Genomic DNA, 24,559 nt, shown 5'->3' with positions numbered 1-24,559 from the left:
ACCTTTCAAAAAGCTTCTCTCCTCTTCCAGCGCACTTACAGAACAGCCAGGGGTTTGCATCTATTGCTTCTTCCACGCTCACGCTTCCAATTTACTTTCCTCAGACTCTGTGCCCCATTTTCCCCATAAAACATGGGTTAAACCTATCCGATTTAATGTGTTCAAGAATAAAGAGGGGGGGAACTCTCAAGAGTAACTGGAAATGTTAAAATATTTTAGCTGTAACATTGTATCATTTCTATTTCATTTCAAACTGACCACACACAGAAGTTCCTTTTTTGCCAGTCAGTTGTGTATTTGGCAAGCCTCCCCCTTCCAGAAGCCCGAAACCGAAAAATGCGGAGGGGAGTTTTGTCAAAACTAATCCCCTCAAACACAGCAGAAGCAGTGTAAAAATAAATTAGCTACTTTACACATTAAAAAAGACAACAGTTCCTGGGAACAAACAGCAGCGGCAGCCGCAGACTACATGGAAACAGCTCCAGAACGGGACACCGACTCGTTAGTGCTTCGATTATGCAAACACACACGGTCTAGTGAAACTCTCCGTCGTGGCAAGACAGCTCCCCAGATAGTCACCGCTGGCTGCAAGAGCTGCTTTGAGTACGATATTGTGCTTTATTTTTCAAAAGGCTATACTCAAAGTAAATGGAAATTAAGTCACAAAATATTTTGGAGTGCTTTAAGTAGCTGGCTTTAATTAAAAGCTGTGTTCGTTGTTCGAATTCCTTTTTTATTTAGTCTTTGGAAAATCCCACAAATGGGATCATCTCAACAAGTCCTGAAAGGGAAATGGAAAAGGAGAGCTGGGAGAACAACAGCGGGCGTTCAATCCCACAAAACCCACAGGAACCTGGAATTCACGTTCAAACCGATCTAAGTGAGATCGTGTTGGTGTTCTCACTAGCAATCAAAAGCCAAAGAGTATTGCCAATATATTTCCTCAGAAGTCATAAAATCCAATATTCTACCCTTAAAAAGACAGTTTAAGGTTATTATTATCACATTTTATTTCTATTAAAAATGATCCCACTGGAAAAGAAGCAGGTATGAAATGACAATTCAGGTCTCTAGGTGAGCTCATTAATGTTCTTAAAATGTTTAACAAGGTTCATGCTAATTGTTGCTAGACTACTGCCTTGTAGCAGCTGAGTTAATTCCGCGCTTTTCTAGGTGTTTAACAAAGCTGACACCCGTACTCGCTTAGGTTGGCGATAGCAAAGGAAGGTTTGTCATTCCTGCGGCAGCAGAACGATGCACGCTAGCGGTCTACTCCAGCTCGCTACTACAGGCTTACCATCTATTTAAAGCTGTTGTGAACTTGAAATAGCTGCCTGCCCTCCATATCAGAACACGTCTGACTCTACATGTAAGGACTGAATTGGCTGCTTGATGACTTGTAACTGTGTTTACACACCGCAGAGCCGGGGAAGGCACGGGCTCTGGTGCAGCGTGTTTCCCAACACAGCCCCTTGTGCCTGTACAACCACCAGCCCTTCTGGATCTGACTGGCACGTCCAGGCTGAGAAAGCCTTCGGTCACGGTGGTATGGCGTTGTCCTGGTAGGGTGCTCCGTAAAATGCCATGGCTGGACAGGTAATGAAACCCACGTGGTCTTCAGAACAAGGGAAAGTGCCTGCTTGCCTTCAAAAGGGAGAGGGGTCCCACCACACAGAAGAAATGAAATCTTCACACGTTTATTCCTCAGTTTGCCCACATTTCAAGCACTTTAGTCTCCAAAAAGATGACGTATCTCAACAGTCTCATGTTACCTAAGCCATTTCCACATCTCAGATCCTATCTCTCTATTGAAGGCATACATAGCGGCATCCCACTTTGTTACTAATTAACAACATCTCAGTGAAGGTCTAATTTAATCTTTACTCACAAATCCTTTCTACAGAGAGGAATCTCCTCTCCAGCCAGGCATGCTGCTGGCGGTCAGGATGCTGAAAGCTGTGCGCATTGCTTTCTGTGAATTCTGGTTCAGTTTCACTCTTCCCCTGTCCCAAATCACGTCTGTCCTGACACGGTGCCTTAAGCAACACCTGCGTCTCACTTTCACAACAAACATCCCTTTGGCATGTGAGTGGGGTGACAGATGATGCTAACAAATGAATATATTCATGCAAATCTCAATAGCTGTCCAAACTCATGAGAAGGGAACTGGAATTACCTGCACTAAAACGTGGTGGCCTTACGCTAAAGCCTGTGCCCAAGAGCTGCTGAGGCAGACCCCTGTATGACACCTCCATGGCCTAACTGGCAAAAACCCAGACCTCACACTGCAAACAGATCTGGTACGGGAACAGCTCAGCTAAAATTCCTAAGTCCTGTTTGGACCTGGAACATTTTCTGCAGGTATCATTTTGTCTACATTAATTTTGTAGGCATAGCTGGAATGGATAAGGGTGTGGTTTGTGTTTCCACGGTCCTGACACCACTTTGCCAGCAGAACTGAGCTGTGGATTCAGCTGAAACAGAAACACCACTGCCAAATTCATTGGGAGAGTACTGGGATGCACAGAAATGGAGTGGGAAGCGCCCAACCCCAAGCTTAAACGTATCACGGTTTGGAAAGAACAGCGTCAGGTCGCGAGGGATGTGAGGACCACTCTGGCAGGTGGACAATAGCCTTTCAGTGGTCTCAGCGTTGTACAGGCACAGGTAATGGCAATGTCACCTCACCTCTCTTTTCCCCCTCATCTCAAAAGCACAGAAAGGTACCACAGAACGTGCACATCAAGTTCATACCTGGGGTGCTCGTTATTCCACTGGTATTGCAAATGCTACAAAGTCGTATTAATAGATACGGTTAAGAACTACAGCCAGTTAAGAGAGGAACGGAGTTAATGATTAGTTTAGTTTTATTTTAGGCATTTCTCTCTCGTATTTAGCATACAAACAAGGTGACAGGCTTGTAAGAGCAGCGACTGGCCGGACAGCCAGACCCCCTTCCCTCCCCAAATCCATATGCCGCCATGAATGCTGCAGTATCCTTTTTCCAGACTGAATAACCACAAGCCAACGAACGAATATCGTGTTTGTTTTTTTAATAAAGCAGTGGTGTGAGCGGTGCGAACAGCAGGGGTGCCGATTTCATGCTTCCCTGCTCTTGTAAACAGTGGAAAGGCAAAGAAGAGGAACTAACTCAATCACTGGATTATTCATTATGGATGAACATCTAACAGCGGCATAGCACATCCCCGGCTGCAACACAGCCACCGAACAGCAAGAGCCTCTTGTGAACCACAGTCAGCAGTATCAGAGGCAAAGCAAGCGCTGCTCACTTGATGGCTTTTCACTCTCGTGTTACGAGCAGCGGGTCTCTGACAAGCGCTGCAATTAAACTCTGGCTCCCGAGGACAGCTACCCACAGCTGGGCTTACCCACGCGGGCTGGCAGGGACAGAACTGCTGCTGGGTGCTTGCAGGGGCAGGCAGATACGACCGGATATGGAATCACAGAAGGGTTTGGGTGGGAAGGGACCTTCAAAGGCCATCCAGTCCAACCCCCCTGCCAGGAGCAGGGACATCTCCAACCAGATCAGGTTGCTCAGAGCCCCGGCCAACCTGGCCTGGAATGTTTCCAGGGATGGGGCATCCACCGCCTCTCTGGGCAACCTGGGCCAGTGTTCTACAACTCGCATTGTAAAAATTTTTTTCCTAATATCCGATCTAAATCTACCTGCCTCTGTTTTAAAACCATTGCCCCTAGTCCTGTCACAACAGGCCCTACTGAACAGTCTCTCCCCATCTTTCTTGCATGCACGGGTGCAATCACTGTGCACGCACCAGCCACACAAACCTCTGACAAATTCACAAGCTGGCCCTCAGAAATAATCTAGATCAGCCCCAAATCTAGAAGAATAAATGTGAAGTGTTTCACAGAGTTGGTGCACCTTGATATCGCACACCCTGGACTTTCTCAGCCTTAAGCTCTCCGGGCTGTTTCTTTTTTCAAGCACTGGGCAGCTCAGTCTGGGGGCCATTCAGGGCTCTTCCTGCAGTCAGGAATTCCTGCTCCTTGGGCTTCCTGATGCCCAGCCCCGCGCTCCAGCCCAAAGGGAATTGTGCACTGCATCTTTCTGACTCAGCTGCAGCCAGGACTGTCTCACAGGGACCTTGTACAGCCAGCTCACATTATTGCTACTAATTTTAAACACTTAAAGTGATGGATTACATCGTCCAAAAATACAGAATTGGTCTTAGAACTTGGCTTTAAGGCACAGCTGAGGCTATTTTTTACCTACTTCTGACTTCTGCACTCAAAGTAGGTTTTTGAACTTCTCTCTGCAAGCATGTTGATAAAGGACAACTTCAAACAAGGTCAAAACGTGCACAGATTCCGAGATCTTCAGAAGCTTGATTTTATCAGAGCACCGGCATCACTAGACACGGGAATTAAATCCTTAAAGTCAGAAACACTACTGCGCCTTTTGGAGTCTGAATCCTAATGCCAGTGGGGTGGAAGATGCCAATCTGGGTAGCGGTTCTCCCGTTCCCTTCCTTTCAAAAAGAACTATCCCTACATTGCTCAGTTCAATTAGATAGGATCCTACAACTTCCATGTGTTTATTCCAGACCACAAAGTTAAGCACTACCAGAAGTGTCTGCTTTAAAGACACGTGGGAAGTGTCCTCTTTACGAACAAGATCCATGAGACTTGTGTTTATCCCTCGAAAAGTGGATACTGCATAAATAAATCAAGACAGTATAAGGAACCAGTTGGATCCCCAGGTCTTTTCGGAAGGTGATGGGGGATCCTACAAGTGATTCAGTTGGTTACAGGTCTTTGAGCTGAATAAACCAGAAATTGGTGCAAATCTTTCCCTTGGCCCCAGGTAATGATGTAAGTGGGAAATAAACTCCTTGTACTGTCTGATTTCAAGTGGTTGAGTAGGGCAGGACGAGAGGTGAATGAAGGATGGTTATTCTAGGCAAAGGGACCGGGGTGGGCAGTAGGAATCGCTTCACTGGTGAAGTCCTCACCATTCCTTGTGTAATTAGCCACTTGTCTATGGGCTCCATGTCTGAGTTCCCACCTTTACCTCTCCTCTGTGTTGAGAACAGAAAGGTCCATAAAGAGAGAAACCACAGCAACAACCCGTGATAAAGCAATATAACAGCAGCAAGTTACAAACTTCACATACATACACACACAGAGAGCTGCCTACGGTAGCTTCTGGCAGCAGCTGCATCCCCCTCCACTGCCTGTCAGCCCTGTCCGTGGAGTGACAGACCTCACCCCTCTGCACTTTCTACAGACAGTTCACAGAATTTTAGCACTTCCTCCACGCTGATATTAAAAAATAAAAATCACTGACGAGTAGTGAGGCTGATGTCTGTCATCTTCTTAGAAGAAGAAAAGGTGCAGGCTATACAACCTGCTAAAGCCAGTCAGGCTTTACTGGAAACACTAGCATTACGCACCGTGGAGTTCCCCTTGTTTATGAAGCAGTGAGTTGCAGCACACCCTACTCAGCTCCTTGATCTCAGCAGCCGGACTCTGCCCCAAACGCTAACAGTACGGCAACTCTAGTGATGGCCTTGAGCAGGAGGGGGAGAAATCGCAATGTGCTGCAGTGCTCTGGCAGTCTTTCAAACTGCCCCTCTCGAGGAGCGGTGGAGGTTAAAAGGACCGCTGATGCATCCAGCTGCTCTGAGCAGGTTGCAGACTGCGGGGCACAGCAACACAAAGACTCTCAAGATGGCTTCTTGTCCTTCAGCATCTCATCCCTGAGCCAGGGCTTGGGTGCAGAGGCACTTCCAGCTCTGGAAGGGCTTGTCCGGGACCGGCAGAGCGCAGCGGTTCCAGCCCACTGGCCCTGCCAGAACTGGGCTAGCTCAGCAGAGAGGCACTGGGGGTATTTATGTACCTCCATCCAGATACCCGTATCCGCGGGATACCTCTCCTGTCCCCATTGCCACAGATAATGGAGAAGCAGCTGTAATCTTTTATGTCTCATTTCAGTACTTGTGCCGAGAATAAAAAAAAGGGGAAATCACTCCAACTTCATCTACTATCCGTGTAACACTAGAGAATTGTTTCTTGGACACCTCTCCTCCCGGTTGTGATCACGCAACAACTCTGTGGCAACAAAAGCAATTCCCAACATGGAAAAGCAATATTAAGAAAACAGTGTATTTTTAGCTCGTCTTGTTTCCAGCTGCTAAATCATATTAAAAGACAGCTAATGCCACGTGACTAGCCATCTCTCTACAGACCGTTCTGAGAATGACTACATTAGAAACGTCGGATGTGCTGAATTTTACCACTGGACAACTGTGCTGGAACAAGACGTGTGTGAAGAATGCGCTGCGAAGCTTTTGGCTCCTCCCTAGAGCTGTTCTTAAATTAGCTCTCTACCCAAATTAACGCGTGTCTTTCATTTACTGAGCACTGCCAGTTTTTTCCTACACATGCTGGGGCTGGTAGCTTTAGGAGAGTTTAATTTTTATTTCCTTTAAGAAGAGACACCCACAAGCCTCACAACACTTGACAAAAAGCAGTGTTTACCAATTAGTGGAAGACTGCATTTCAAAGCAAGCTATTCCGATTACATGATACAGTCATCGGGACCTTTGAAAAGAGGCTGAAAGTCTCTACAACATCTCGGAGCCCAAAGTTCCACAACCCATAAAGTGTTTGCCCCAAAAAAACTCTGACCGTTAGCTTAGACACAGCCCTTTGAACCGACACCACTTCGGAGAGAGCAGCAGCCACGCTGGTGTGAATGACACGTCGCGTTGGTGCCTCAAGCAGAACCGGCTGAGAACAAAAGTGTTAATAAATAAGAACATGACCCCGTGGTCACCAGGGGAATACAGCCCCCTTGACCAGTAGCTAAATGCAAGCCCCTTGTGTTTGGTTAGCCAGGAACAAAGAGCAGAGTCTCAAATCCTTTCCCAGGTCCTGCCGATAACACAGCTCAGTGATAGCGGGGGCTCGGGTTGTCACAGTGGCTTCAGGAATTCCTCTTTCACCTCCCTTAATATGCCTCTGCCTCCCCATGCCTCCCCCTTTTCCCTCAGTACTGCTGGTGTGAGTTTTTGCAGGGCCGAGCTTGAAACTGGTCACGGGGCTGACCTGGGTTATAAATTACCCTTTCTGCAGGAGGACAGGGACAGGAACGAGCGGACAGATTTGTGGGGTGGGGGAATGCTCCATCAGAAATCATTGCTGCAGCCCTGCTACCACTGAACTGTGGCCCAGGCAGGCAGGCAGCTGTGATCTGACCCCAGCTGGCTCCCCGCGCAAATTCTCCCTGGCTCAGAGCACAAGCTGCTGGGCACGCCAGCTGCCCTCAGCGCTCCCATTTCAACTTCTGAAAGAACCACGGCGGGATCAGCCAAGCATGGGGAGGCAATTCTCCATGGAGGGACAGGGTGTGCGTGCGGCACTGGCTCTCCCATGCTACGCTGGCTCTGCCGTGCTCCCTAGTGGTCAGCACACCCAAAATTGGAGTGGGAAAGGGCTCTGAGCTTGCTCCGTCATCTAAAAACTTAACACACAGCTCAGTGCAAAAGAGCAGGACAGTTTTAAAAAGCAGGGTGGTAGAAAGGGGCTGAGGGACGATCTGAGAGCTCTTTTCACTTCTGCCTTCACCAAGGTGTGCAGACAAAGCTGGCGGAGCTCGCTCTCTCAAACACGTTTCCAGTTCCAGCTGCTGTGAGGTGACAGCGTGTGGGCCTCTGCTGCCCACAGAAGATAGCAGAAGCCTGTCCCGGGACAGACGGGCAAGCTACATGCAAGGGCAGTTATGGCAAGGCATATGAAGCATTAAAAGCCTACATAATTTCTCCCCCTGTAGCTTTCTCGTGTATGCAGGCACTTAGAGCAAATGCTAACAGATTAAGACTGCATCAACTTTCGTAAGTAAAACCAAACCAAACAAAAGCACACCAGCGTTCACAGGATGTCCCCTACTTATTCTTTTCAGCAGTGATTCCAGTCAAAGAGCTGGACCCCTCAGGCAAGCTGCAAGAATACAGGAGAAATTACCCACTATGATTTTTAGGCTGGTGTGCTAAGTAGCAGCTCTTTAGAGATCATTACTGAGCAAGTACTTGCTCCTAGATATCAATTTCAAAACAGCCAGTACTAGCATGTCACTGGAATACAGAATGAGAATTCCTGGTCAAAGCAGCTGTCTACAGCTTGGATTCCACACCCGGCTTCAGATAACAAAACACAGAGCAACGACCTACCCCTCCTGTGTTCTGTTTTCGAACATCCAGGGCAGATGCTAGTCCCTTGACGGCCTGTGGATCCTCATACGTCACGCTGAAAGAAAGGAACAAACCACAGAACTAGAAGGAAGTCCAGCAGTCACCCATACAGAACACACTTGCTACTCTGATTTACTCCCCTGGAAATCAGAAAGCACAATTTTTTTTCTTAACAAGACTTCAAGCGTACTAAGTGCCTTCCAAGAAGAGGAGTGTGCTCTGCGTAAAGACCGTCCATCAGTTTCAGTAAGCACGCTGAAGCAAAAAGAGTAGGACTGGCATTAACGAAGGGTAGGCAAATAGGTTATGAGGGACCATAAGCGCGGCCAAGAGCTAAGGCAGGGGCCTCTGCAAAGAGGCCTGATTACAGACTGCACTTTGCAAAGCTCTGGAGATGACATTTGGAAGCCTGATCTTGATGTGTGCACGGGAGGAGGCAGCGGGAGACTCAAAGACAGGTGGAACACAACCAAGCAACTCTAGAAATGCACTATAGACAGAGGCTGGGTTTGAAAACAGCTTCTTAAATTGCTATGCAAAAGGGACATGTAGCAGCCAGATGACAGAGGCAGTAGTATAATTTTTCAGAGCACAGTGGTGAACCATGAGCTGGAGCAGATGCCAACATCTGCCCCTAAATCAGCCCCCGGGAGGAGGCGTGTGTCTGGGCAGGAGGAGCCCTTTCTCCTTCAGCGTGCCGGCTTCTCCCAAGCTCTGAGCACAGCACCCAGAGGCTCTCACATACACACCATGGCAAGCCGCGCTCACATCTTTACTGCCTTGCTGCTGCTCCACTTATACAGCGAACACCCTGAGGAAGATACAGCAATCCTCCCTTGTGAAATCACGGACTGATACGTGCTCCTTGTTCCATTAGCTTGCAGGAGATAGAGGTGCAGTGCAGGAAGACTAGTTTCATGCTTCATTTAGCACAAGAGACAGAGGGACCTCCAGTAGATCTCTCTGCAATGCATCTCCTTCCTGACTACACTTTAGGGCTCTCAGCTTGAAATCTCCAGTGGTAACGTATGCCTCTACGGTACAGCACGTCTTCTCAACACTGATACTACAGCTGAGTACCAGTAGCTACACTGATAACTGCAAATAAAATATCCTAATAAATTTGCTGGCTCAAGTTTTCCAGAGCTGGTAAGTTTCTGATAATTTGCTAAGGTCTGAGCTAAATTATTCAACAACACTTTTTAGTTTGAGACACGATATTGATGAGGTTTTGACTGCTAGTAGCCACTATATCCTCTATAATTTGAAACCAGAAGGAGGCAAGAAATAATATATGAAAGAAAAATACCTGAGTGTGTCTTTTACTGAATCTCACTTGGCAGGGATCAAGGATTTCTTAATAAGTGCATAGATTTATTTTACATTAAAATAATTTGACCTGTTAAATGCCCTTGAAAGTGCCAGGTTTGCAGCTCTAGAGATGCAAGCCCTATGTGTATAAACAAATTAGGGATAGCACGGCAGCTGGACAAGCTACACTGCCTTGACAGCCTGCGAGAGCCTGACTGCTGGGCCAAAGGGAGAGTTTAACTGGATACTAATTCTGTTTCCAAGCCTCAGTGAAAGTAATTCAGTCACCAAAGCATACCCATGACCTTCAGGTGAAGGACCCTTACGGTCCTCTATCTCAGGCACTGGCCAGGTGGATGGGATGACAAGCCTTTACGATAGGAAGCACCTACAGAAGTAAAGGCAAGTTCATTTTTAACTTTCCAGTGAACTCATTAACTAAGACAGCCAAAAAACATTACTCAGCCAGTCTGCTCTGCCCAGCAGCAGGAACTTCTCCATTTGCTCATGCTAATAATGACCGACAGGACAGGGACTGGATTAAAAGCACAAAAACATACACCAAAACTACTTTTTTAGCCTGGAATTATGTCAAGAAGCTTCAGATTTATACCCTTAGAATACAGCATTGCTGCGACTCAAACAGCGCTAAAGACAAACTCCAACATACTTCTTTCGCTGCTCAGCCAAGGAACTGCCTCTTGTCTGTGCAAACATGTCGAAGTCGTCACGAGGATTACAGTGTTGTAGAGAGCTGAGTGTGCCACTCACGCTGTTCGTACCCAAGTCTGCAACCAGAGGCAAAAAAAGTGAACCAGTGAAATAGCAAATCATACGCAAGCAGCACAGCCACGGCTATGTAGGTTACAGAGGATGTCATTAACAACACAGGACAGCTATAGATACCACGTAGTTAACAGTTGCAGCACTGGGTACAATTCTGTCCAGAAGAGGCTGGAGGCTGCTAATCACTCATTTATTAAAGGATAAATTTAGAGACTGTCTTATTTTTCCTTATACCACACAGTAAGTATTCCTCATCGAGAAGCCAGCATTTGGGAACCGGTGTGCACCCGCTGCCAATCTCATCCTGAGGTATTTAGTATTCACTAACATGGTCAAAAAATGTGGAGATATTAGTCTTCTCCACAACGTTGTCTCTCAGCTATTGACTGTGAAACCAACAGTTTCAAATCAAGTGACACGATATTGGTCCAGTGCTGAAAGAGGTGGAGGACCTTCAGTCAAATCAAGTGATCCTATCAAACAATCTTTGGTTTGATTTAATGTAAAACATCTAACAGTTTAATAAAACCTTTCATCCAAGGATTTCAAATATTATTGGTAGAAGGAGAATCAAGAACATTCACCAGATTGATTTCACGGAGAGCTATACCTAAGCAGAAATAAAAGTAGTAGTACAAGTTTTACCATGAACAAGAACCTTGTAGGCTGTCCTTCAGTCTCCCCTTTAATTAATAAATCTCTCCCTTTGTGACAGCTTGGTTCCCAGTTACAGATAACTAACTGCAGGGGAGTGGGGAAGCCTTCCTAATCCTGTAAGCCACGTACTCAAACCTTCTGAATGCTACATAGCGGCATTAATCGGGTAGTAGCGAGCCAAAGGGAGCAGAAGCTCCCTGACCCACAAGTGAAAAACAGCTCCCTGGAAACCTCAACAGCTTACTGCGATACGGGCTTGTACTGGGTGTTCAGGGTGGTCACAGGGACCTCAGCAGCCGTTCAGACTTGCTCCCACAATCTCACACCTGGATCGCCTAGCAGCCCCTGCATGCTGTTCGAGACCCACAGGCTGGTTAGGTTTGAAAAAGTCCACGTGTTGCAGCCTCGTGCTCACCAGCACTATTTAGATCAGGTACTCACCAAGCCCTGCAAGCTGTGAAGAAAGCGAAGACGGGGGTGCTGAGTTTCCAACCATTGGGCTCACTACAGCTGGAGAGCCAGGACCCAAATCTATTAAGTTATCTTCTGTCACCTCGTTCAGTACCTGTTGGGACACAAGAAATACAGCAAGTTACACATGCCAGAGATTTCTTCTTGCAGTGCAACATTAAACACCAAAAAATAATGGGCGCTTCCTAAAAAGTCCTCTCTTACATTCTGCCAAATGGACTGTCTCTTGGATACTATGGTGATGAGGGCAGAATAAAATGGTTCAGCCACCAAAAAAACTCAGTTTAATGGCTCAGCATGGCAGGAAACTCTCCTGGAGGTCATCTATATCTCTTCAGATTTAGCTAATGTGTCTGTGTTCTCCACTTCTTGTAGCACCAGGCTAATGCCAGATCTAAGTCAAACCAAATTTGCTACCGTTTTCCACATTTGGCATAAACTGTTTTCAGAAGCACACTTTGTTGTGACTGAAGTTACAACGCAGAGCCTGTGCCGAATGTGTTTGCATCACACTGCAGCAGGAGCGGCGATCAAACAGGTAAAGTGAATAGAGGAAATTGTCAGAAGAATGCGAAATAGAAAATGTAATAGTGCCATGTATGAATCCATCATGAGCTCAGATCTTGAATACTGTAAAATTATAAAATAGTTTTCATTGAAAGAATAATTAGAACTGTAACTCTTCAGCTTGGAAAGGGGCTGCTGAAAAAGAAGGTGAGAGAGGTTCGTAAAATTACGAGTGGCATGAAGAAAACCTGAACAGCTGTATTGTAAGACACAGTGAAGAATTAGGTGGAGCAAATAAAAATCATTAAGCGACTTGATCAAATGTAAACAAAATAAGTAGTTTTTTTAATACATCAACATACAAATGTAAAAATGTGTAGTGAAACTGTGGAACTCACTGCTTAAAGACACTGTGAATGCCTAAAGTCCACATATACTCAAAAGCGATCAAAAAAGTTAATAGAGGAAAGAAACTCCATCAGGGATTGTACGCACAGAGATGTTTTAGTGTAGTGTCTCCCTGAGCTAAAAGTTTTCACTGGAGGTTTGCCACATTCTTACGCTCTTTTTGTGGCATCCCCTATCAGCCACGGCAGGCAGGACGCAGGGCTGGGCAGACAAGTCTGACACTTGATTCAGTGATTTCAGCACGGCTGGTACGGTGCCGCTGCTGACAGAAGAAACAGCGTGAGGTACTTACTCCATTGCTGGCATTTTGTGTTGAACGTCCCGATCTGTATCGTTCGAATCTGTTTAGAAAAAAAAAACAAAAACCCAACATGGGCGATCAAAGCCACCAACAATGAAAACCATGAGTTTATAACACAGCCATGACATGCTTGCCACTGAACTTAGCTTTTGTCGGCTCAAGAGGGAACCCTGAAAGCTTTTCCTCCAAGCCAGGACAAAAGGAAGACAATTACAGAAGCTGCATTCTTGGCAATATTAAGTTAACTAATCTGATCTTGCAGCACTGACAAGCCTGAAGAACACTGTAGGGTTTGTCTTTTTTTTTTTTTCCCCCATTAAGGGGTTTGTGGTAGACTATTCTGTTAGCCAAGGCACAGGAGGAACTGCAGCAAGATTGACGCTCCCAGCTAAATAAGCTGAGCACCGCAGCAACTCTTACTCCCACTTAACAGCTCCCTCTTGCTGCAATAGATGTAAATCAGGAGCCACATGCATGGTAGCACAGCCCTACCCGGGCAGCACACGGAGAGAGAAACAACAATTAGCAGATTCATTACTTAAAACATTCTAGGTCAGCTCAAAGGTTGTCAGAGTCTATGTTCAAATAGGTTGGTATTTTCCAAGAATGAAAAGTAACGATGCTGGATAAAAATCCTCATACTTTTTAGGGGAAGAAGTCTGGCTACTCAAGGTCTGGTCTCTTCTCTGCTCCTTCCCCAACCAGCTGTGCATCTCGGGCCACAAACGTAAATCCAGCTTTCACGAACTGAAAAAAGCAAGTGGAACTACCTCCTCGCTGTTTGAGGGCAGTCCGTTCTCCTTCTTTACAGCAAAAGCACCACGATTTCTCTGAGGTTAGAATTTTTCCTCATTTAAATAAGTAACCTCTATTTTCAGAAAAAAAGCCCCATAATATTCACAGAATCCTGTGGGTTTTCTCCCAGATGGACAAAACGCAACAGGGAATCTCAAGCAAACAAAAATGTTTTCTTAATGTAACAGAGGAAAACACACACTTAAAAGGCAGCAAAACCAAATTCAGGCCCAAATTTCAATTTTAGGCAACCGTGGGTGTCTACTATTACTGGAAATCCAGCTCCTTTAGCTGGAAACCTACAACACCTCCCACCACATATCTCTCAGCAAAAGGCTTACGAACCACACATTCGTTTACATCCAAAGCTTCGCAGCGAAGGCCAGAGCTCCTGCTTGAGTCGCTGACAGAGCTCGGTACCCGTGCTAGCAATCAGCGCGATGAACGTGGAGCTTTTGGAATAGCAGAGGAGGAACTGGAATTTATTGGAATGCTGAGAGCAGCGCAGCTATTCTACCACAAATAGCTTGCTAACATCACTCAGCTCGCCTTTCTGTGTATAATGACTACAAATACATTAGCTACAGCCAGCAAAGTCGCAGATGGGGGAAAATAGGAAAAATATTAAGGGTGACCAGCCTAAGCCTTAGTGACAGTTACACTCTGCCACTTGTAGAATCATGCTCGTGCATGAAACGCATTCCGTATCACATAAAAAGCCAGCATTTGTTTCAAAGTTTGCCCCAATCTCCTCTGAACGACTAAATCAAAGACAAAAATCAAGGCCACTGAGTTTTCTTTCCAGCCTTTGCCGTGACAGCACAGATTCACAGATCTAGAGTCTAATTTATTTTTAAAGGCTTGAGAAACAAAGCCCTGTGCTAAGAGCAAGGAACAAAGGGTACTCTTTAGTGCCTCACTCCCCAGGCCTGTCATTAAGGGGAAGATTAAACTTTCCCAAGACTGCCGGATCACGTGTCGCCTGCTGCAGCAGATGTGGCTGACAGCGCCTTTGTCTAACACGTCGAAAGTCCTCCGACCCAAGTCCCGCCCCTGGGGATGATTCCCGCAGACCAACTCTTCAAAACCTCAGCTCTGCGCAAGACAGATTTTTTTTTTTTTCCCCAAGAATTTAAGTGTTACTTAAAAAAAAAACCCCTTGTGCATGAAGGTCACGCCCACCTCAGCCAGCTCCCCTTGCACCAGTACTGGAACCAGAAAGCTCAGAGATCAGAAGACAGAGAGCTCGCGGGAGCCTCCCTAAGCCAGGAAGCAGCACAAGCATTTGTGCAGAGCCCAGCCTAGTGAGCGGAGCTAGCGATCGCGGCCACGCTGGTTTTGGTCCCAAGTCCCTACATCTGTAGGGCACCGCACAACGGGCACTCGCAGACTCAAGTCTCTGCTAGTTCAGAGAGTTTTGCGTTTTAGAGATATGGTCCATAAAAATTTAATGGCTAGCACAAAAAAAAAAATAAAAAAAAAATCATAGTATTAAAGGAAACAATGGAAACGGGAACGTTACCACAAAAAGACTTTGTAAATGCTTTCTGTGGTTTGGTTTTCTGCATTTTGTTGTGTTGGACCAGTGGCCCAGATGGCCAACTCTTGTCAACTGACCTATTTTACACTTAAGTGAAAACCCAGAACAATGTAAATAGTTGATGGAAAAGGTGCCCCACCTTTCATATCGGAGGAAGACGTTATTTAAATCGTCATTCACATGCAGCAATTCCTCTGTGACTTCTTCATTGGACACTCGTGAGATAAGCTCCACAATTCTCTGCTGCATGGCTCTACAGGTTCGGTTCAGTTCCTAGGAGGAATGCATTGTGCACACACATTCTGATAAGCAGCTAGCAATAAGTAGATTTCGTTGAGCTCTGTTCACAGCCAAACATATCGCCCAGCTGAGAAACACTAAGACAAGTCTATTTTTGCATGATTAAATGTCACCCAAAAGCACATCTAATCAAACATGCCCTTCAAGAAATGATGGCATAAAACCTTGAGAGCCTATTTACAATTCAACATCCTGATTCTTCTTTAACTCTGAGCACTTCAGAAAATAAGTATCTGTATTTTAGTGATCTGTTTTAAGAATAAAACATGTTAATACAACAGCTTTCCAGAAGAGAACTTTCAAGGAAAACTCAATCTGCTCTTTTTGGCAATATCATCCTTAAAAACTAAAAGATGCACTTGGTGGAACAAGTTGGGAAAAACGTTCATCAGGGCTACCACAAGTAGCTAAGTGTGTGCCAGGAAGGGAAGCGTTGGGGACACAGAACTTACCAACTACTGAGAACATGACGGTGAACACAAAACAAGGAGCATGAAAAGACGAGCACTCCACACACATCAGCGCTGAACTATAGACAGAAATGTTCCCTTAACTGAGCAAGTCCACAGACAAGAGACTGCAAAAAGGCAGTGGGGAGTTTCAGAAGAAAATTTTAAAGAATATAGGGTAAGGGCATTTATTTTAGAAGTCTCTCATGCCAAGAAATCTAGGTTTGAGTTTGCCTAAACGAGGAGTTCTCGTGCTTCCGGGACATCTCTTCCATCGCCAATTACTTAGCAGAATTCTTCACTCCTGTAAGGACTCAAGACCAAAGGTCAAAACCGGTATGTTGAGGAGGAACTACAAGAAGAAACGTGACACATGGCATGGCGCCACTGATTAGGTCCACGGTTTTACTTCAATAAGCACTGACATTTCAACTAAAGCATGTCCCTCTGTCATCTTCAACCCCTCCCAGCTCCACTTTAGAGCAAAAATTCAGCACTAAACAAGGATGACTTGTTGGTACACAACCTTCGGGATGAAAGCAAAAATGTGTTTGTTTTCCTTGCTTGGTCTGACATCCTAAGCTCTGGATAAATTTCACCTAGTGCAATCCAGCTGCCTTAACAGCTTGAGGAATGTGTTCTCCAATGTCAGTTTTGATCCCATCACTTTAGAAGCAGATTGTGACATTTCAGAGGTTTGTTTGCTGCCTTTCCGAGAGGGCTGACAGTACCTATCTATTCTGCTCAGAGCTGGCTCTCTAGCAACCTGTTTACATTTGATTGTTGGAGAAAATGTCAGGAATTATTTAAGGAGGAGGGCTATATAAACCTCAAAGCAAGGAGTCCTTGCATGCAGCACCCGGCTCACAGCTTTCAAAAGACTAACCGTCCTTTGTGATCAAAACCAGGTTCTCCCGAGCCCTGTGATTCAGATTTAGGATACACCAGTCAAAGAAGGGAACCAGCTGGAATAAAGAATCGTTGCTGTCACTCCATTTTATGATCAAGTTCTTTCACCTTAAAGCTACGCTGTAAGGTTACACTGTCAAGATGTTAGGAGTTGTTTCTGAATGTAAGCAAACTGTTCTATGCTGGTTTGGTCCGTTGTGGTTTCCTGGAAGCTTCTTTTGTTTTGAGCAGTCAGACCCAAACGGGCAGTAACTGAAAGGCGCTTTATTGCAAAGCCTCTCATCAGCTGCCATGATGGCTCGGAGACAAACACACAATATCGCTGCATGGGAGGGACCAGTTTTTGGATGGATTTCAAACTCTGATGTATCACAGAGAGCGATTCCTTGCCTTCCTCCAAATGTGCTGCTGTGGGAGCCCATCCTCCCTGCTGTAGGATCAAAACAGAAGCCTATTTCTGAAGCTACAAAAACACAAATACCATGTTAAGGGCAGCAACTGGAATGCTAGATCACAGTATTCCTCATCTGTGTTGCATGTGGTATTACTTTCCTCAGCCTAAAGGCCGCCCTGCTACCACTGGCCTGGGGAAACATGCATGAAGCCTGAAACATGAGCTCAACTTACACTGTTTTCCCTCTTGGGATAATAAAGCTGCACTAGATTGAGACTTTCCAGCAAAGAAATCCCTTCTGGTTACCCAGTCTAACCCTCTGGACAGCATGAAACTTCACCTGACTGTCTCCCTTAAGCCACTACCTCCAGCAGAAGCTACAGCACATCTTCTGGAAAGACAGTTCATTCACATGTAAGATTTCAAGTGGCAGAGGATCCACAGACCCCTGGCAATGTTTCATCCAGTTGGAAACATGGAGTGTTTTTTTTTCCCTGTGTAGTGACTGGGAATGTTTTGACACTGTACGAGTGATGATGGAGGATGTAAAACAAGCAGAAATGCTCAGGGCTTACAGAGCCTACGGAAATTCTAAGCTGCTTTGTGGTAAAGGAGACCTTATATTCAATACTGGGAAAAACTTCTAGCTACATGGAGAAGAAAGCACTGGAACAAGTTTCAAGGGAAGCTGGGAAATCCTTGTCACTGGAAGCTTTAACAAATTAAGAACATCAAGTGATGAGACTAACCAGGGTCAAGCACAGCCCACATTCATCATGTAAACCAAGCAAACCAAGGCTGTGAAGTGAACTACAAGAAAAACCACACCCTTCAGAGAAACTCAAGCACTGAAAGGATCAGAATCATATTTGCTAGGAAACTGTTACCTGGAGTAACTCAAGGTCTGAGGAATCCTCTTGTCCAGGTACCATTTCTGTCAGCATTTCAGACATCACTTTCGTATTCCCACGAACAATGTCCAGTTCACTGCGTAACCGGGCAATCTAAATTGCGGTAGAAGAACAGAAAAATACTGCATAATCTTTTGGTTTAAGCAGATCATTTTCAAGAACTGACATTCTGATACTTCTTGTTATGTCTGACTTGATATCTGAGGCTCCACACATTCTAGCAGTGAAAAAAAAGACAAAGATAAAAAGTTTACCCAGGAAAGAATTTTAGAAAAGCAACAGAAAAAGAAAAGAACTTTATAGGATCACTCACTATCATCACAAACCCAGATGTGCTATGCTTGTATGGAAGGGAAGAAACTGAAAACAGCAGCTAAAACCAGACCTCGGCTGCGATACACCTTGCGTGCCTCACTCAAGTGTGGGGAAAGACGTACAAATTCTAGCAGGATCTTTGGCTCTGAAGCTATTCTTGCAGAGAGAAAAGAAGATGCTACATTAGGGCATTTGCAAGGGTCTTATGGAGGCAGCTGTAACTCCCTCCATCTGCAAGACATTCTGTGCCTTTAAAGGAGGCGGGGGTGACTGCTAATCTACTGCACAGCCGCTGAGTGGACAGGTATATCAGATTGTGAGGTTTCGTCACTGCTGCCATTAGGAGGCCACACACACAAATTGAAAGCCTAGATTTCACAGTATAATAGGAGGAAAGACCTAGGAGGCAAAGTCAAAAGCGTTAAAATGAAAGTTCTTCTGCAAACCGGTTTCTAACTTCATCTGTTGAAAGAGTCTCACTCAAAAGAATCATCATCCCAATACCTGTTCAGAATTAGCAGTGATGGGACCAGTCACATTCAGAGCTGGCGCCTGAGGAGCAGAATACGCCGTTGGAGAAGACGAAGAATAAGAACTGGTGCTCATCCTTTGCTGAGACTGTGAATTGTGCATATTTGCTGCAGGATCCACTTCAGGAACACTCTGCCACATCAGAAAGACAGGAGTTCAAAAGCTGAATTGTGACAGCACTTGCTTTGTCAGCAACCTCAGGCCAAATACGCTCAAATATAGAACGTAATTGCACCTTGTGGAAAAGGTCAGCGCCGTCACGAGAACAGAACGGCAGGCCAGCCCATAAACAGACAGCCACAACAAAAATGCATGCCCACACCTTTTGGCCCAACCCACATGCATTTAAGGCAATTTACGTTTACAAGAAAACTGAGAAGCCAAAGCCAAAGATAAATAATTATAAATCATTTTAAACTAGGAATTAATTTGCAGGCTTACAAAAATGATGTGATACATAGATACTGAACTTAATTAATCTTGACACAAGAATTGTGATCTTTCAGTCCTTGATCACTTGCATTTACCACTTCAAAGATTCATTAACTTCAGTTTTCAGAGTGAATAATCATAACATCTGTGATCATTAAGTTACTTCCTAGCAGCAGTTCTGTCATCTTTTCAGAGCATAAAGATCAGTGAGAGATTTGGACTCTGCACACCTTTAAAAGACAGGCAGGCCCTGGTTCAGGGTTATCACCAACAGAACAACCATATTTTTGAGCAGAAGAAGTAAAACTCAATTATATATCCTGCTGGACTCTCTCTGAACAAATGAGTTGCATTTGTCCGGTGGTTTTGTGGCACAAGACAAGCGTACAAACCTCCTCCAAGCGCTTTTCTCAGACTGATGTTTGACTCAGGGGAGGAAGACACCATTAGCTTACCAGCCTGCCAAACGCAGCTGTATTATGCTTCTCCTACACGTCCTCTCACTATTAAAAAAAGTCCTTCCAGGAGTGAGAAGATGAATCAAATTTGGAAAACAGGAAGGGAAAGAAGAGCAGTTATCCAACTATTTAGACATCTTGGGAAAATACCCCTGGAATTGCAATGCTGCAGCTTACCCTCTGTGGTGTGTGTATTGGAGAGAGAGCATCAAGATCTGCCATGGGAAACTCTATGCCTTTCCTCTTGAGTTCTTCATAAATATGCACCACTCCAGTTAAATCAGGGCTACTTCGAAAGGCATCAGCCCAAGCCTGGAAAACAGGAGGGTTTATCCATAAACCTTCCAAATGAAGTTCCAGCTCCACCCTGACCTCAGATACTGACTACAAAAGCTTTCACATATTTCAGCTTCAAAGGGGGGCTGCAATCATTACACTTGGTCTAAAAGATCCTGCAAATATTATTGAGACAGTCATGTACACATTTTATTCAAATAGAAAATAGACAGAAACCCAGTGCATCGTAGCTATGCCTAGCCCCTGACATCAAACTCTGTAAATGCAAATGCAAGCCTCTTCCAATCTCCTCTACTTCGCAGATTGCACGCTGATCTTTTCTTGCATCTTCTATGGCCAGTGACCCACCAGAAAAAGACTGTGCGAAAGATTGAATTGATATAAGCAAAATTCATAAAGTCATACAACAATCTTAGGTAATCTCAATTTACTTTGTGAAACATCCTCATTTGTTGCCAGAGAAAAAAACACAGCTGTCAAGTTTTCTTTAGTATTTTATTTCAATCACACTTAAATAAAAAAGGTGATTTCTGAGGTTCTTACATTGTGAAACATGCAGTCCCATGAGCAGCACAACTAATGAAGCTTGGGTTCTCACAGAGCATATCCAACACTTAGACACCCTGGTGTGTCAGAAAGAACAAGTTTAAAGGGAGAATTTCCCACAGTCAGAACACTCATAATATCCTCCTCCATGAATTCTCTGGTGTCTCAAAAGACTTCAATTCACATTTGAGCTTTTCCTTCAGCGGGAATACTAAGTGTTTCTCTTCGCTAGCCAGCCTCTTGTACTCATGAAGCTGCTAGGAGCATAATATCTTGAAAGCTTCTACCCTCTTTCACTTTCGCTGGAAATTAGCCAAGTATTAAAAACTTAGGGGAAGGAAAAATTGAAATATTATGACTCTATTAAAAATGAAGCATCCCACGAACCCCCACATATGTGAGGCAGAGTATCAGTGTGCTGGATCCGGAATTACTGCGAGACGTGTGTGGGCTCTGAACTTAATTCATTTAGTCATCACTTTTACACTAGTTCTTCCACTATTTTTACTTTAAAAGCTGTTTTTAACCACTTTTCCTATTTGGAAGGAGAGAAATCAAAGTAACAAAGCAAGATAAGAAAGAATATTAATATTTAACTTACATTCCTATTCTGTTTTATTCTAAGAAAGAGCATTTCCTACCCTACGTGCCCAGGAGACAATCCATTATCAGTTGCAAGCGAACAATTCTGGGTTTGCTTCTCAGCTTTGTTAAGAGTAAATTAACTGCATCAACTGTTCGGATGCAGTGCAAGTCCGAACAGCCCTGTTTGAGCCAGAGAAAACAGCTCCAACTGCAAAGAGCCATTCTGTTTCCTTGGAACTGACCTTCCAAACCATCTGTAATTCGGACAGAGATACTGACTGTACAAGTAACCCTACCCTCGCACTTCCTCTGCATTTTCAATTTACATAAGAAGTCACCTGAATGACGCTTCTATATAATGATGTTACCCCCTTCAACTCTATTTGCAAGTACGAGTGAAAACTGCTAGGCAAGGGCTGCTCTATTTAATAACGACTCAAAAGGAACTTGGAGGGAAAAGGATGCCGCGTTGCTGCCGCTAACTTTTAATGAGGCTTCTTTGCCCAGCAGAATGTACTAATGCACTGGCATCCTACAGATTTTGTTGTAGTGAATTCACTTCATTTGCACTCTACCTTTTTAATATATCCTCTCTTCCGCAACTGCAGAAAGGAGACACTTCCATTTGTATTCTTCTTCACCCGAGCTGGGAGCATTATCTCCATTAGTGTCTCTCTCAGAGGTCACGAGCAGGACTGGGTGCTATTGTCCTAAGTGCTGCCTGCACACACTGTAAGACAATCCCTGTCCTAGACAGCTTACAATTCAACTAGGCAGCAGTAATATTAGCTCTGCTTTAAGGATAAGCAGCTACACCCAGAGCTTAAGAGACTTGCTCATTGTCCAAACAAGCGTATGACAGAGGTGAGATCGAATTCAGATGTAAGACTTTGGGCTGGGCTATCACAGGATGCTGCTGTGTAAATTCCACTTAGCACCTCAGTGTGCTCAAACAGGTTAATTACATACAACTGCAAATCTGGCCCCTAAATCAGTGACCATCACAAGACAATTTTTCCAGTGTCGGACACTTTTTAACACACGTTAAAAGAATTTGCCATGCCACTAAAAAAGTTTCCCCGTGCCTCATCTTTGATGACAGTGCTCGGGGTACGGGGCAGCAAGGTTATAAACTCTGAGGTGATACGTAAGCTCTTACCAGAGGCAGGAATAAGGAATATTTCCAAGGCCTTTTAGCAAGGGAAAGAGGAAGGATAAGCAATATGTAATACACGCTAATTCACCTACTGGGAAATAGGTTGAGAAAGTGAGACATAAGATGCCCAACACCTCAAAACAGTCAAGGCTCTAGATAAGAAACTGGATGGCAGCTTTAGCTGCCCTTCTACGGAAAGGCCCAGGAGCACAAGAGCTGTATGGCTGGACGTGTGCTGCTTGTACAGCTTTTTTCCATGCTTCCAAGTCTGTGCTATTAACCCTCTCATTTCTGTTCTTATTAATGCCCTGATATCAACTTGTAAAAAGCCTACAGAAGGGAATAAACATAATATTAGTGGAGCAGAGCTGAGAAGAGATCTACCCCCTGGAACGGAGTTAGTTCCAACTGCAGGGAGCTCTAAAGAGCGAAGTCTAAGCTGAGCAAAGTGGTCACGACGTACGGGATATTTTGGGTGTGTGTGTCCACAGGGCAGCTGAGATGAGTGACTGCAATCACTTTTGCAAACTTGTCAGGCGATCTGGAAAACAAAGTCCCCTACCACCTCCAGCTAAATAGACACTAACAGAACCCACCCACGGGCAACTTTCGTAACTCTCAGGCTTTTTATACCAAAAGGCATTTCGAGTGAAGCTTTTAGTCTGCTCAGATAAAGCTCTGTTTAATACACTAAGGCAACAACTGCAGCTTTTTGGTTATGTTACAAACACTTCCATCTTAGCTGCACTGATGACTGGGAATCCACTTAAATCCAGGACCCAGCGTAATTAACATCCTCTGAAACACTGTGGCAGAGCAAATAGTATGGAAAAAAGCAGAGTTTCTGTTTATGGGAGAGCCTGTAACCTCATCTCCTGGTCACCGCACACATCAGCTCTCCCACCGAAGCAAGCGGACACCCAAGGGCTCAGTCAGATGCACAATAATTGCTTTTAATAATTGCATCAATTTTGTGCTCTCTTTTAAAAAAGCCTTGAGATCAGAGGCCAGAAATGAAAGGACCCCACAGATTCCAATGCAATGCACACCTAATTCTCCCACCCAGCCTATTTCCCATTCAGAAACCACTTATTGACATTGCCATGCTCTAACGATGTCCTATTTGTGTGTCCAAACAACAAATAAACCAGTAGAAATACAACTGCATGCTTTGCCACAAAAATCAGAAGTATATTTGGAAAACTACGCTGCGCATTTGTAAATACTTTCCCACCAGAAACACTGCAGTAGGTTTCTATCATTTTAAATGCGCAGTGTCTTTTAGTCTCCGGTGTACGCAATAGCCTGTAGGAGCTTAGTGATAAAGCTTCCTATAATTGTCAGATTTCCTCCAGGCAGGCACCAATGTTTCCTCATGTGTTGCTAATGGTTTGTGGAATTAACATGGCTGTTTATTGTTATGCTGCACAGAAGGAGAAGTGGCAGACAGGCCTACATCTGAACTCCCCCACTGCAGGCAGGGATCTGACAGTGCACTGTTACTGCACAATAACCAGAGAAAAGACACCAAAAACATTTTAACTCCTGTATGGTCATTTACTTTTCTATAATCGTCTTTAAAAGGAATTCAGAATGCTGTCTAATGGAGGGAAACAGCTTCATTTTACAGTCAGGGAAACAGACGCAGAAAGGTAAGTGTTCTGCAACTGACAGCGAAAGCGTGATCCTCTAAAATTTCCTGGCCTCAGATGACAAGCCATTCAGAGAAAAAGGTCCCCAGCTCCTAGATGGGCTTGTTAAATTGCCAAGCCATCCATCTATCTTTCATTAAGTCCTCTAGTTTTAGAGCAGAGTTGTCCCTCTCTAACTAGAATGCAGACATTTCTCCTCGGATGAAATATCTACGCGTGTGCATGTCTGCGCCTCCCCGCCAATCTGGATATATTGTTTGTTTTTACATACAAAAACCTCGCCACATTTTTAATGATGACAGCATGTTTAGTGATGCGTAGCACTGAGGCAGACAGTCCTTATTTCAGGCAGCAACATATGGAAGCAGAGGCAAGCTGTGTACCTGAATCAGCGCTAGTACTTTATCCTGTACGATAGTGGGGGGATTGTTCTTGGGCGAGATGATTTTCACCAGAACACCATCTATGAAGTCACGGTTTGCCACTAAGACATGAAAGCGATGGCCACAGTTCTTCACACAGGTCTCCAACACCTACATGCACACACAAAAAAACATTAATTGTTGGTGCAAAGCTTGATTTCACACACAGCACTGACTTAGCTAGTTTCTGACTTT

The 24,559-nt window shown here is 44.8% G+C and overlaps 1 protein-coding gene across 6 annotated transcripts in view; it reads right to left on the bottom strand.

Moving 5' to 3' along the window:
• TOM1L2 (target of myb1 like 2 membrane trafficking protein) overlaps positions 1-24,559 on the bottom strand; it is a 54,577-nt gene that overhangs the window by 7,729 nt on the left and 22,289 nt on the right. For 2 of the 6 annotated variants that reach the window (XM_086759322.1, XM_086759323.1), the window contains exons 4-13: positions 24,326-24,475; positions 19,884-20,018; positions 18,790-18,948; positions 17,947-18,063; positions 15,147-15,280; positions 12,664-12,712; positions 11,427-11,550; positions 10,213-10,330; positions 8,211-8,286; positions 4,992-5,057 (exon numbers count right to left, since the gene is read on the bottom strand). In XM_086759322.1, coding sequence (XP_086615448.1) covers positions 4,992-5,057; positions 8,211-8,286; positions 10,213-10,330; positions 11,427-11,550; positions 12,664-12,712; positions 15,147-15,280; positions 17,947-18,063; positions 18,790-18,948; positions 19,884-20,018; positions 24,326-24,475 — 1,128 coding nt within the window. The other 4 variants (XM_086759324.1, XM_086759325.1, XM_086759328.1 and 1 more) reach the window with 3 other exon arrangements.

The sequence above is a fragment of the Chlamydotis macqueenii genome, chromosome 15 (genome assembly GCF_036417535.1).
Source record: "Chlamydotis macqueenii isolate bChlMac1 chromosome 15, bChlMac1.mat, whole genome shotgun sequence".
NCBI classification, from domain to species: Eukaryota; Metazoa; Chordata; class Aves; order Otidiformes; family Otididae; genus Chlamydotis; species Chlamydotis macqueenii.
This window is presented reverse-complemented; position numbering and strand designations above follow the sequence as displayed.